Genomic DNA, 13128 nt, shown 5'->3' with positions numbered 1-13128 from the left:
GAGCCCAGCAACGGCTCCCCAAAAGTGGGAGGAGGGATGGAGTTGGGTTGTAAGAAAATTGAGGGTTCCTGGGAAAGTATTCCAAGAATACAAATTTTATACTTAGAAGACTTCTTGTAAGAAAGTGAATCTAAGAAAGCAGTCAGGTTCATTCCTCTGAAAAACATGAAATGTGTTACAAAAAGCCTTATGATATGGAGTCTGTCTGACCCCCGCCCCACTGCTCTTGCGAATGCTTCCAGAGATTGGGGCTCACTGGCGCCCCCCGGTGGTATTCAAGCCTTCTCCTATTTTATTGTTTGGGTAAGACCCCTGTGGTGGTGAATGGGGTGGGGGCGGTGAAAGGGGCAAACTTCAGTGTCCAGGGTTGGAAGGTGTATGTGGTTTTTTTAGGTTTTATTCAAGCGCCTTTGTCATTGTTTTTCTCATTTGTTTTAGGCCAAAGAACTGCCAACTCTGAAAGATAATGATTTCATTAATGAGGGCCAAAAGATTTATATTGATGACAACAACAAGAAGGTCTTCCTGGAAAAACTAAAAAAGGATGTTGAGGTAAGAACAGTCAGTGGAGAGGCCAGACTCACTGTATAAATATCAGCCCTGTTGGGTTTTAGGAGCTTTTTAAACCATCTATTTAAATCTTCAATCAAGGCAAAAACCTGCATACTCTACCTTATGGAAGTCAGACATGAAGGTGTCTCATGTTACATGATCTGGTTTAAAGCAAACGCATGCCAGTTTAGCAGCCCTCTCATTTAGGCACCAAACACAAGCACCTGCTGTCATCCGCTGGGAATCCCCGGTCCCAGGCCCCTGTATTCTGTATTGGGATGGCCCATGAAGACTGACCTGCCCACACCAGCCAGTTTGGGAGGGGCCAGGGGAGTACTGGACTCTGTGTCAACCAGCAGAGCATCTCAAAAACAAATATTCAGTCACTATTACAGTCTTGGCACTTTTCCCTCTAAAGCACAAGTCAGTGCTGGTTAACATAGCCTGGGTCACTTAATGCTTTCCTATCTCCACCAGTCACCACAAACCATGTCATGAGGCCCAGTGAGGCCCCCTTACACATTGTGGGACTAGCACAGGGGCAGCTTGGGATACTAGGTCATAGGGGACAGTGGAGAGACATAGAACAGTGTCCAAGGGGCTTTCGTCCATAATGATGGAGTTTTGCTTTTAAACACTGTTCTAAACATTTAAAATGTACCTTTTCCTGTCATTTAGTTTATGATAAAGGCATTGCAGCTTTTCCATTGGATTTGCTCATTATTTAAGTCTTTTATAAATCCAGGAAAAAAGGTTATTTTCTTTCCTTTTTTTTTTTTTTTTTTTTTTTTGAGATGGAGTCTCACTGTCTTCTAGGCTGGAGTGCAGTGGCGCGATCTCGGCTCACTGCAAGCTCCGCCTCCCAGGTTCACGCCATTCTCCCGCCTCAGCCTCTTGAGTAGCTGGGACTACAGGCACCCGCCACCACGCCTGGCTAATTTTTTGTATTTTTATTAGAGACAGGGTTTCACCGTGTTAGCCAGGATGATCTTGATCTCCTGACCTCGTGATCCACCCGCCTCTGCCTCCCAAAGTGCTGGGATTACAGGCGTCAGCCACCAAGCCTGGCCGAAAAAAGGTTATTTTCTTGGACTTCGTTGAGTTACAAAACAATGCAGTGGGAATTAGAATTTAGGCAGCTACTAAACTCAGCTTTTCTTAGCTGTTGCTTTCATTCATTTGTGTACACTTCATGGCACACCAGTACGGATCTGCTACTTAGAGAGAGGCTTTGTGGGAAGATTGTCTTTTTGTGTCATTAAACCAAAAAAAAAAAAAAAGAAAATGACTAAAGCCACAGAATGAGTGTCATACATTTGTATTTCCCATGAAGGCGGAAGCAGTATAATTTATTTTTAATCTTCTAACAGTTCTTTTTATTACAAGAAACTCACACTGACCAAGTTATTAGTAGTTAATATTTTTAGATCATAAATTAGTTTAATAAAATTTTTTACATTATTTTACCTTTATAGTATACATACTTGGATTAGAACCTATGTATTGGTTATTTGTGAAGGGTGTAAGTATCTACTTTCTTGTTGCCATTGTTTTTAGAGACAGTCTTGCTGTGTTGGCTAGAGTGGGGTGGCATGAGCATAGCTCACTGCAGCCTTGAACTCCCAGCTCAGGCAGTCCTCCCGCCTCAGCCTCCATAGTAGCTGGGACTACAGGCATGCACCATGGTGCCTGTCTAATTTTTGAATTTTTTTTTTTGTAGAGACTAGGGTCTTGCTTTGTTGTGCAGGCTGGTCTTGAACTCCTGGCCTCAAGCAATCCTCCCACCTCAGCCTCCCAAAGTGCTGTGATTACAGGCATGAGCCACTGTGCTTAGCCTGTAAGCATCTACTTCAAACAAACAAAACGATACAAGTGTTTGCTTTTCTCTTCTAACATTTTCCTCCAGTCTTTCATTAAGGAATGTTTAGTTTTCCTCAGTTGTGAGTGGTTACTAATAAAATGTATTAGTTAAGCATTTCCCCCTTGCTTTGGGATCTGTTTGATCCAACTGATAAGTATCCTTAGTAAACATACTCTTGGATTTTTATTGATTAATCAGCAAATCCTTGATACTGAGAAGAATATGGTTTTAGCAATTATGGTAAGTAGCCCTTAGGGTTATCTGTGACCTATTAAAAAAATGGTTTTTTTCTGTTGGCAGTATATCACTATGATATTTAGACTCCAGAAATAATGTAATTCAAGCAGTTCAAATTTACAGTTGAATTACAGAAGGATCCTCTTAGCTCTTTTGTTGTCTCTAATAATACCATTGATTAGAGGACTCTATAGTCTAATCCCATACATGGCTCAAGCACTTAGCTGTTTCATTGAAATGGAGGCAGGGTGTAAAACATTCTTTCATTTAAAAATATTCTCAATAGCTGATAACAGTGTCTTTAGTTTTGAAATTTATGCAGAACCATCATTAAATTTTTAAGCAGGTAATTATGGTGAAGTAGCTTGACATCTGATCTTGATAATGAGGCTAGAATTTAATCGAGTTTTCTGTTTTCATCAGTTCCATGCTTTCTAATTTAGCTGACTGACCCATTGGAGTTTCATTGCAGTTTGTTGTTGTTGTTGCTATTTTTCCTTAATGCCTCGAGTAGGAGATCTGAGTGTATTACAGCTCAAGAAATCTAGATTTTAGGAAAACTAATTTTCATCTGAGATTCTAGTTGCTGTTTTTCTGTAATTGAAGCCCTGTTCTATTCCTATGCCATGCTGGGTATTTTCATCCACATAGCTTTGCACGTAACACAGGTGAGTCTTTTTCTGCACACAAACGCACACACAGATCGGTGTATGAGGAGTGACAAGCACTTTTGCCTTCTGCCCTGTGTTTTGTCAATTCTGATCACGGCCCTGAAGAATCAACCCTGGTCTCTCCTCTCATTGACTCACATGATGTAAAACTGTTCTCCCTCTGTGGCATCCAGGAGTACCCCCTCACAGGGCATTTCAGCTGTCTGAGGTTTATAGCCCCCCATCCATGGAGATGGGTGAGAGGGGATAGGGCGGTGGGAGTAGTGGGATGGGTGGCAGCATTTATGGAGCACATCGAGCCCAAGTCCTTCCCATGCAGTGTCACTTGTCATTCTCAAAACAGCCCCTTGACAGTGGTCCTGCCCCTACCCTAGTTTGATGAATGGGGAAGCCGAGCCCAGAGACGCTATGTAATTTGCTCAAAGGCACAAAGCTTCTAAATTCAGACTAGGGCGTCAGGCCCTCAGAGGGCACAGTCCTTAACTACTCTGACATAAACACAAGTTAAAAATACCTGTGAGAGCACAGTGGAGGCTTTGTTTTCTGATAATTGCTTCGAAGGAGGATTATAATTTTTAACAAGTGGTAAGATATAACCGTTAAACAGGGCTGACTGGCATTTTAATTCTACTTCACAGATATGTTGGGAGATGGTGATGTGGTAGAACACGGTGTGTTAGTAGAGTTAAATCAGTTGAGAACCATTGTGAAGGATAGTCTTAGACTCGTAAAGATCTCAAGGAAGATTGTAGCTCAAAGATTTGTCACAGCAAGGACTCGATTAGTAAGGAATTAGATGAGAAGGGATATTCTGAGGGAAAAAGAGGCAGATCTGAGGTCCAGCAGGTGGTTTCTGAGAAGCTGGAAAGGAAGAAAAGCAGGGGACCTAAAGACTGAAAAATCTTCACACTTTGAAATCTTATGTTCTTAAAAATTAAAGAACAAATATGTACTGTTTTCCTGCAGTGAGCCGGAAGCAGACCCCGCAGTGAAGCCCACGCCCCCTTTCTGTCTTCTCTTTCCATCTGCGAGCTTCCAGCCCACGAAAAATCTCAGATGTATTGCCACACTTCATTCACTCTACCTCAGAACAGATTTAAAGTAAAGTTTGAGGCCGGGTGTGGTGGCTCATGCCTGTAATCCCAGCACTTTGGGAGGCTGAGGCAGGAGGATTGATTAAGCCCAGGAGTTTGAGAACAGCCTGGGCAACATAGTGAGACCCCATCTCTACAAAGTTTTAAAAATTAGCCAAACGTGGTGGTGCATGCCTGTGGTCCTAGCTACTAGGGAAGCTGAAGCAGGAGGATCCCTTGAGTCCAAGAGTTTGAGGCTTCAGTGAGCCATGATCACACCACTGCACTCCAGCCTGGGTGACAGAGCCAGACCCTGTCTCAAAAAGAAATTTAACGTTTTGAAGATGAGAGCCCGTGAATTAACGGGCTTTTCCATATGGTTCTTTTTCCCCCGGTCTACAAACTGAAACCTGTTTAAATTGAAATCTTGATATTAAAAAAAGACTTCTACCATAATCAAAACAACATTGCCAGTTACAAATAACAGCTTCCATTATTTTGTATGAGGCACCTTATTTTTTCTCTCAGTTTCATTATCTTAATTCTTCGACACCCCCGTGAGGTGAGTGGCATTGTCCAATTTTAAAGTCAGAATGACTGAAGATCCAGGAGGCAAACTCGTCAAGCATGGAACTGGCGAGTGAGACCAAATCAGACTCTTTGTTTCTTGAATGGGTCTCCCTGGTCAGCATGACCTGTCCTTTTAACCACTGTGCCATATTTGGTTTTTCCCATTTCTACCTCAGTCTGAGAGATTTGAAATCATGAATAATAATCCCAGCAGTTTGGGAGGCCAAGGCGGGAGGATCACTTGAGGCCAGGTGTTTGAGACCAGCCTGGACAACACAGCAAGATCCTGTCTCCACACAAAATAAAAAATAATTAGCTGGGCATGGTGGTGCACCTCTGTAATCCCGCTCCTCAGGAGGGTGAGGCAGGAGGATTGCTTGAGCCCAGGAGTTCAAGGCTACAGTGATCTGTGATCATACCACTGTACTCCAGCCTGGGCAACAGAGCAAGATCCCATCTCTTAAACAAAAAGAAATCATGTGCAATGCCCATTGTGACTGCAATTTTCTCAGTCTTCTTGGGTGCCTCAGAACAGCTTCTTACCTAGAGATGCATTTTGCATCATGCTGATGGTTTTTGGGTTGTGCTAGGAGTTGACTGCACCTTTATTTCTTCCTCACTGGAAGATGACAATAAGCGGTCTGACCACAGGCCTGAGGCCCAGGAAAATTACTCTGGGCTGCCCGGTGTGGCGAGGAACCCAGATGGGGTGCCAGGGGAGGCTGGGCCCTGGAGGCTCACCCTGGTGAGTGCGGCTGTCCAGTCCCAGTTGTCCCCTTCCCTCTCTGCCCTTTGGCAAGTTAATCACAGACAGCCCTGACTTCTGTAACTAAAACATACTTGAAGGTCAACCAGTAGACCTTCCTGTTAAGGTAATCGTCTTAAATGGTCACCTTGCGCTTCCTTTGCAGAGCTGTTGCCTCATGCAGTCTCAGACAAAAGTTTTCTGTTGTTGCTTTGTTGTTTGTATTTGGCTTTGGTAGTTACTTCCTGCTGGAAGCAGGTTGGGGAGAATTAGGGAGAGTTGGGACGGATAGGGAAGAAGTAACAAGCATCCCATTCACTTGTCCAACAAGTGCCGAATACTTTCCCGAGCCCTCTGCCTGCCGGGATTCGGGAATGCAGTGAAAGCCAAAACCTTAGAGCCCCGTTTGGGGCTGCCTTGCTTGGGAAAGAGAGAAGTCGCTCAAATACTCCAACAAAATGAATGTGCAGCGAGGCCCCGTGTCATTGGGGAGGAGTGTGCGGTGCCCTAAACACCCAGACTCTGGGGCTGTGCTGCCCTGTGCAGTGCCCTGCAGCTGAGACCTGAAGGCACAGGAGGAAGTACCTGCCCCCAGAGAAGCCCAGGAAGTGGGCAGAGCAGAGCTCAAGTGGGCCCCAGAAGTGGATGGGGCCAAGCTCTCCAGGCCTCCTGGGCCATGTGAGTTTTGTTTGTGCCCTGTGAGAAACGTGGCAGTATGGAAATGTGTTAAGCAGAACAGGATGGGATCAGGTTCACATTTTGAAAACTTCTGCCCTTTGCAGAGGTCTGGAGGGGAGGTTGAGGCACCACTCAGCCTTTACCACTTCACAGGGACCCTCCAAGCACCCAGAGGGAGCAGGTGTGGGCAGAAGGGGGGCCTTTTCCCTGTCACCTCTCAAGCCGAGCAGGGCCTGGCCTGGCTCCAGAGAGGCTTCCAGGTGTAGAGAGGGAGGCCAGGGAAGCCGTAGATCTAGGGAGCAGAGCCAGGCACCGTGCGAGACTTGGGAGGGGCAGCAGAGGTGGCCAAGGAGACCCTGACCCAGTCCTCCAGCAGCCCAGAGGCCTTGGAACAACAGGGCAGGGAGAAGTGGGCCCACCATAAGCACCCCCACCCCCACCATACCCCTCAAGCATTGGAGAAGACAACTGGGTACTTACAATGCAGTATTTTTCAAATAGGCTTCTGAAACCCCAGGCCCACAGGTCATTCTGACGGGGAAGCAGGTTCCATGATCACAGCAGTGCCAGGCATGCTGCTGCTGGCCACCTAACCCTCCGGAGACCCACAGCGCAGAGTCATGTGTGGAGGGCCTCCGATGCCAGCTGATTTTAACTCATTACCTTCCTCCTAGGGTTGCGAAGAAAAGGAGAGGGGAAAGCTGCTTTAAGGCAGCCTCCAGAGGTAGCTGATAGAGAGCAGAGAGTGCAGGCTTAGAAAAGGCCCTGAATTCACCCCTCCTTGGATTTGAATCCTTGCACTCTCGTCCAGCTGCTGAGCCTGGCTGCTGTCTCACACGGAGAGCCTGCCCCCTGTCTTGGATCTTGTCACCTGTCCCTATACCCCAGAGTGCCCAGTTCTCTTCCACATCCACAGGCCCATGTATAGCGGAGCTGGTACCCGAGACCCAGCTCCCTGGCTGGCTTCACCGTGCGGGTGGAGGACTCAAGTGAGCCTTCCACCACTGTAGATTTCTCCCCGCAGCCACCCCCACAAACATGATCCCAGCCAGGTGATCTCGGCCAGGTGCACCTCACAGCCTGGCAGCTGCCGAGATTCTAGGGGAGGATGCGCAGTCTCTGACTGCTGGAAAGGAATCTGGCAGAGAGAGGTGCAAGTGGAAAGTCAGTTCTCATGTTTACTGTAATGGGGGAGTTTGGGGAAAGACCAGGGGGGATGAGCAGTGGCTTCCCCTCTTCTCTGGGACCCAGAAAGCTGAACGCAGGAGCCCCATGCTGTTTCCACGAGGGGTTTGCGTCTATTTTTAAACAAACAGGTTTCTCCCACTTTGCTTAGATATTTGAGTGTAAGATTTGTGTGATTTCTTTTTTGAGCTCGAAACAATTGGGGAAGATATAGCTGGCCCTGGGGGATTCCTGTTGGGAAGGCAGCGAAGTGGGAGCTCTGGCCAGTTTGCTGAGCTGAGCGGGATGCTGGCTGATGGAGAATTGCAGGCACCAGGAACCAGCTGGAGAGTGGGATAGCCCTGTGCCCAGGGGTCCTCTCCTCATCTGTAAGGAATCGGGGCTTCTCATTCAGTTTCGAGACAGAACTCCTTCCCAACAGGCTGAGGAGAAATGACTCTGCGGGGCTTAGCAAATTGATTTCATTTTTAGCCAGAACTTCAAGACCTGTGATTTTATCTGTTTGCCCTTTGCATGAGGACATTTGCTTCCTAAATTCTATCAGCATAGCCCAGAGGCTGCTCAGCCACTCTGCATTCCCCAGCGAGGTGGCGCTGAGTCCTTCCAGAGCCAGGACCGTGAACCTTCCTGGACCCTGAGCCCAAGGTCAGAGTGGAACAGGATCCTGTGCAGAGCCAGCCAGCCACGGGGTCAGGGAGCCAGTTGGGTCCAGCCCGCAGATGGGCTGTCACTGTTTGCACTCAGCACAACCATCCACGTCTTATGGCAACATTGGAACGTTGTGCTGAAGGTCTCAAATAAGAAAAGGGAAACAAAGAGAAATCGTGATCTGAAAAGTCAACGAACTGGGCAGACAGGAGTAGCCCAACACACAGAGCTGGGTCTTGCCCCCACATTATGTTCTAGCCACGGCTGGAGGAGGAGAGGGAGGACAGGAATCCTGGATGTGTGGTGCTTCGTGGAAAGCACACATGGAAAGCACCTTGTTGACCTGGACAGGACTGCATTACTCACCAGATGTGGACACAGTGCCTTTACTTTTACTTATTTACAACAGCGTAACAATCGCCTCCACAGAGCATGCTGAATTCCAGGGTGCTTTCCTGAACTACCACCAGAGACTCCGCTGGAAGCTACTTGGGAGGTGCCTGGGTTTCCCCATTAGCCAGTCTTAATCATTAGGAGGAACTTGCTCTCTCTCCCGGTCTCTCTCCGCATCTCTTACTGGTCATGCTCCTTGCTATCTGGTGAAATCCAGCCTTGCTATCTGGTAAAATCCAGCCACCCTGTGATAGATACACACCTCTCCGCATCCAGTGTGGCATTCCAGGGTAAACAGCCTGAGCTCTGAGCCAGCCTGAAGTGTGAGGCTACATTTTAGATAGAGAAACAGCCCAGGAGTGTAAGAGCATCGTGAAGGAGGCACCCAGCGCCTCTGCTGCCCCACCCCACAGCCTTCCCTCTGGGTGTCACCCGAGCTTGTCTCCTTTAAATGTTGGCTTTTATGTTTAAGGTGTGGCTGACTCACCCTGTTGCCTCTGTCCCCAGTTTCTGGCCCAGCTGAAGCTCATGGACTACAGTCTGCTGGTGGGAATTCATGATGTGGAGAGAGCCGAACAGGAGGAAGTGGAGTGTGAGGAGAACGATGGGGAGGAGGAGGGCGAGAGCGATGGCACCCACCCGGTGGGAACCCCCCCAGATAGCCCCGGGAATACACTGAACAGCTCACCACCCCTGGCTCCCGGGGAGTTCGATCCGAACATCGACGTCTATGGAATTAAGTGCCATGAAAGTAAGTTTGATTACTGTGGACCCTTTTTGCATGTGAAGTGGTTTGACTTTGGCCTTGTTATCTACCAGTAAGCACTACCCCAGTTATGAGGGTGCTGCCCAGCAGCACTCATCCTCCAAACTCCAAAGAAATGGATTTGGGGACAAGAGTATGTTAAAGCTAACCGTGATCTCAGTGCTGAAACATAAGGCAATCGGACCTTTGAATTCTGTGAAGTTGAGGGAATACAGCAAAACCACGAACTATACTATACATGTACAACACACCTGTACATATGCACATACACACTGGCATACAACGTACGTGCACACACAACACAACATGCATGTACATATGCACACATACATGTTCACAAATAAATGCTTTAAAATATTAATACGTTTTTGCCTAGTTATCTTTTTTATCTAAGTCAAAAGCATCGTGAGTCTAAGCTAGGCACATGCATGTGATCCTCTGTCACCCTTAGCTTGTCCTCTTGTCATTACCAACAGCCCTCTCCCTCTCAGGGGTGTGAAGGGTGTGTGAAGATGGGCCCTGTGGGTGGGGTGGGAATCTGATTTGCTGCTGAGTCTGGCTCTGCTGTCCTCCCCCATGGAAGGGCCTATGGCCCTCTTCCCTAGAGTCAGATAAATCTTAATCCACCGTATCCAGGTGATTGGGTGCACCAGTTATTTGAATATTACATCTTATCCGTGACAAAACCAAAATATTTTTGTGATAGGATAAAAACAGCTTCTTGGTTTTTGAATAATAAAAACTGTGGCTCATCAGTTGTTTTTTAATCTCAAATGGCATATCAGCTGAGGATCTGAGTTCTGTTTTGTTCTGTTTTGCTCACCAAAATGTTTTCTTCAACACAGAAAATTAGATAGTCAAATGTACTTTTCTTACTGTTCATATTTTTGGAAATGGATAGAAAACAGACACGGGCCGGGCGCAGTGGTTCATGCCTGTAATCCCAGCACTTTGGGAGGCCGCGGCAGGCAGATCACCTGAGGTCATGAGTTTGAGACCAGCCTGACCTACATGGAGAAACCCCATCTCTACTAAAAATATGAAATTAGCTGGGCATAGTGATGCATGCCTGTAATCCCAGCTACTCGGCAGGCTGAGGCAGGAGTCACTTGAACTCGGGAGGTGGAGGTTGCTGTGAGCCAAGATCGCACCATTGCACTCCAGCCTGGGCAACAAGAACAAAACTCTGTCTCAAAAAAAGAAAATAGACATTGGAGTGGATGTATGCCTTTATCCAGTTCTGATACTGTATCCAGTGAGAATTATGAACAGTTCTACCATTTGATGTAAAGGATTAGTGTACATAATTAGTTCTGTTTTATAGGGTATTTTTAAATAGCAAATTTCTTCACACCAAAGCAATACACAATTATTAAAGAAAATGCAAATTAAAAAAAAAAAAAGACTCCGTTCCACCCTTGGATCTCCACTGTTGATACCCTGGTGTGATGATGTTTTTAGTTGTTAGGGTTGTTTCTTTTTAAATTGCAGGGGGACTGGGTCAGAGAGGCAAGCTGTGTGTTTAGTCAGGATCCGCAGGGGTGGTGTAGAGTTTGTCTCTGGACTCCTTCCATCCGCGTTCCATTGAATCCCCTCCCTCCAGGCTCACTTCTCCCTCCCTCCCTCCCTCCCTCAGCAGCAATGCTGGCCCTGGTGTTGTCACATGTCCCACAGCCATTGCTCTCTTGTCTCTGCAGACTCGCCTAGGAAGGAGGTGTACTTCATGGCAATTATTGACATCCTTACTCATTATGATGCAAAAAAGAAAGCTGCCCATGCTGCAAAAACTGTTAAACATGGCGTGAGTATCTCCATTTTGTTTCCTTCTCTCTCTCTCCTGGCTCCTCTGTGTGACCTGTAACTCAGGGATCACTCCTTTCTGCCACTGAGCTGCTTTCTACTGAGCCATTCAAAGCCCTTTAGTGACGCTTGTTCCCTGGGGGCAAGTCATGTTCTGAGCGTAAGATGCAGAACCCACAAACGCTTACTGCTCACTGCTGCTCTTACCACAGCTCCCTGTGGCTTCCAGCGAAGTCACTTAAACATGAACATCTCTTCTTTTTACACATGGAGGACACTAACAGGCATGCGCATCACTAGGATGTTACACAAATTCTTTTTTGTTTGAAAAATGTTCCAGAGATAAAAGTGCAAAAGAAGATAATGAAGTATTTTAATATGAAATATTCAAAACTGAAGCATGATTGGCTGCTTAAGACACTTCTCAAGTATACAGGATTAATATTTCTTTTCTCACAGTGAGTTGTATTTTTTCTACTACAGAAATCTTTTGAGTGCAAAATCAAAGTTGCATAATATTACTCACCGTTAATGTTGCTTGATGGGAATTTTCACTGCTCTAGCCTTATGTTAAGCTATTTTATCCCCCATGAGAAGCCTATGAAAGAGATAGTAGTGTACCTGCTTTTGTCAGTTGGAGAAACTGAGGAAAATAGCTTCAGGAGTAACTTGCCAGGGCCTTATAGTAGCAAGTGGCAGAGATGGGATTCCTCCCCCGGACCCAGCCCCCTCCTGGCTCTGTGTTCATGCTCATCCCCTTGCCCTGCCTGCAAACACCTCCTGCCTGGCTGAACTTTACAGCTCGCCAAGTTTCAGGCTTGTATTGCAGGGTGCCATCTTTGTTTTGCAGAGGTCCTGAAAGCCATAGAGCCCACCCCACACAGATGAATGTATTCCCTGGTTTGTTGGCCCTGGAAGAAGAGGTGCTTCCCACAGACTGTGTAGAACTAATGAAGATTCACCAGAACCAAAAACTCACTTGAAACCTCTTCTTTTCTATTTTAAAATAGAAATCAGCCTAACAAACACAGTATTCTATTTGCCAAATAAATATTTCAGTCACATTGTCGATAGCTATGGTATTCCTGCTGTGTGCAGAGCACAGACTGGGACCTCACCGCCCCCGAGCACGTCAGTAAGCAAGTGTGCCTGGTGGCTTCCCCCCAACAGAAATTTTTGAGTACTCTTTTTAAACAAACATCCGCACCACCCCCATTCCGTCATTCTGAGGCCAGTTCAGGAGGGTGAGGGAGGGGTCTTCAGAAGACTCCATGGTCATTCTGATGCTCACCTCTGGTTGAAAACCATGGAGTGTGGCAAAGAGAGAACTGGCGAGGAATCCTCGTTTGACCCTTCCCACTTGTATGACCTCAAGGGGACACGTTTGGAGCTCCTGTTTTTTCACCTCATACAGAAATCCTACTGCCTTGCTGATGGGGTTTTGCCAGAGATACAAGAGTTGTCTGGACAAATGCTTTGTAAATGTCTGTTCCCATACTATACATCCTATGAAATTGGAGTGTATCCTAGCCAATATGGCTCCATGTTCATCTCCCCTATCCTAGCCAATATGGCTCCATGTTCATCTCCCCATAAGCCACCAGTTCGCCTCCATAGTGTGCCACACGGCATAAAATCACAGGTAGTTTGCAAGAAGAAAACATTACTGTCAGCAAAGGAACGCTGTGTTAAGCTGCTGTGGGGGACCATTCTCTCTGACTTCAAGCCTGGGCTCCTCCATGCAGCCGAGGCCTGGAAATATTACAAGTTCCCCGGTGAACATGGGTGTCTAAAAACAGCACATGCTCACTTAGCAAAACTCCGTGCTTGCCCTTTGCAGCTCAGGAAACTGGCCAGTGACTCCCTTGAGTGTGCTGGCCTGCACCCTGCATCTCATCATGGAAAAATCCCTCACCGTGCTTCTGCAGGGGGCCAGGCTTGCTTGCTCT

General features: G+C 46.8%; 1 protein-coding gene across 3 annotated transcripts in view; it reads left to right on the top strand.

Annotated features, from left to right (window-relative positions):
* PIP4K2A (phosphatidylinositol-5-phosphate 4-kinase type 2 alpha) overlaps positions 1–13128 on the top strand; it is a 179314-nt gene that overhangs the window by 163080 nt on the left and 3106 nt on the right. For all 3 annotated transcript variants that reach the window (XM_034930099.4, XM_055092480.2, XM_034930100.3), the window contains 3 exons: positions 439–552; positions 9121–9364; positions 11077–11180. In XM_034930099.4, the coding sequence (XP_034785990.1) occupies positions 439–552; positions 9121–9364; positions 11077–11180 (462 nt within the window). The remainder of the gene's footprint in view (positions 1–438; positions 553–9120; positions 9365–11076; positions 11181–13128) is intronic.

The sequence above is a fragment of the Pan paniscus genome, chromosome 8 (assembly GCF_029289425.2).
Source record: "Pan paniscus chromosome 8, NHGRI_mPanPan1-v2.0_pri, whole genome shotgun sequence".
Taxonomy (NCBI): domain Eukaryota; kingdom Metazoa; phylum Chordata; class Mammalia; order Primates; family Hominidae; genus Pan; species Pan paniscus.
The sequence above is the reverse complement of the archived record's forward strand: the minus strand, read 5'-3'. Positions and strand labels throughout refer to the sequence as shown.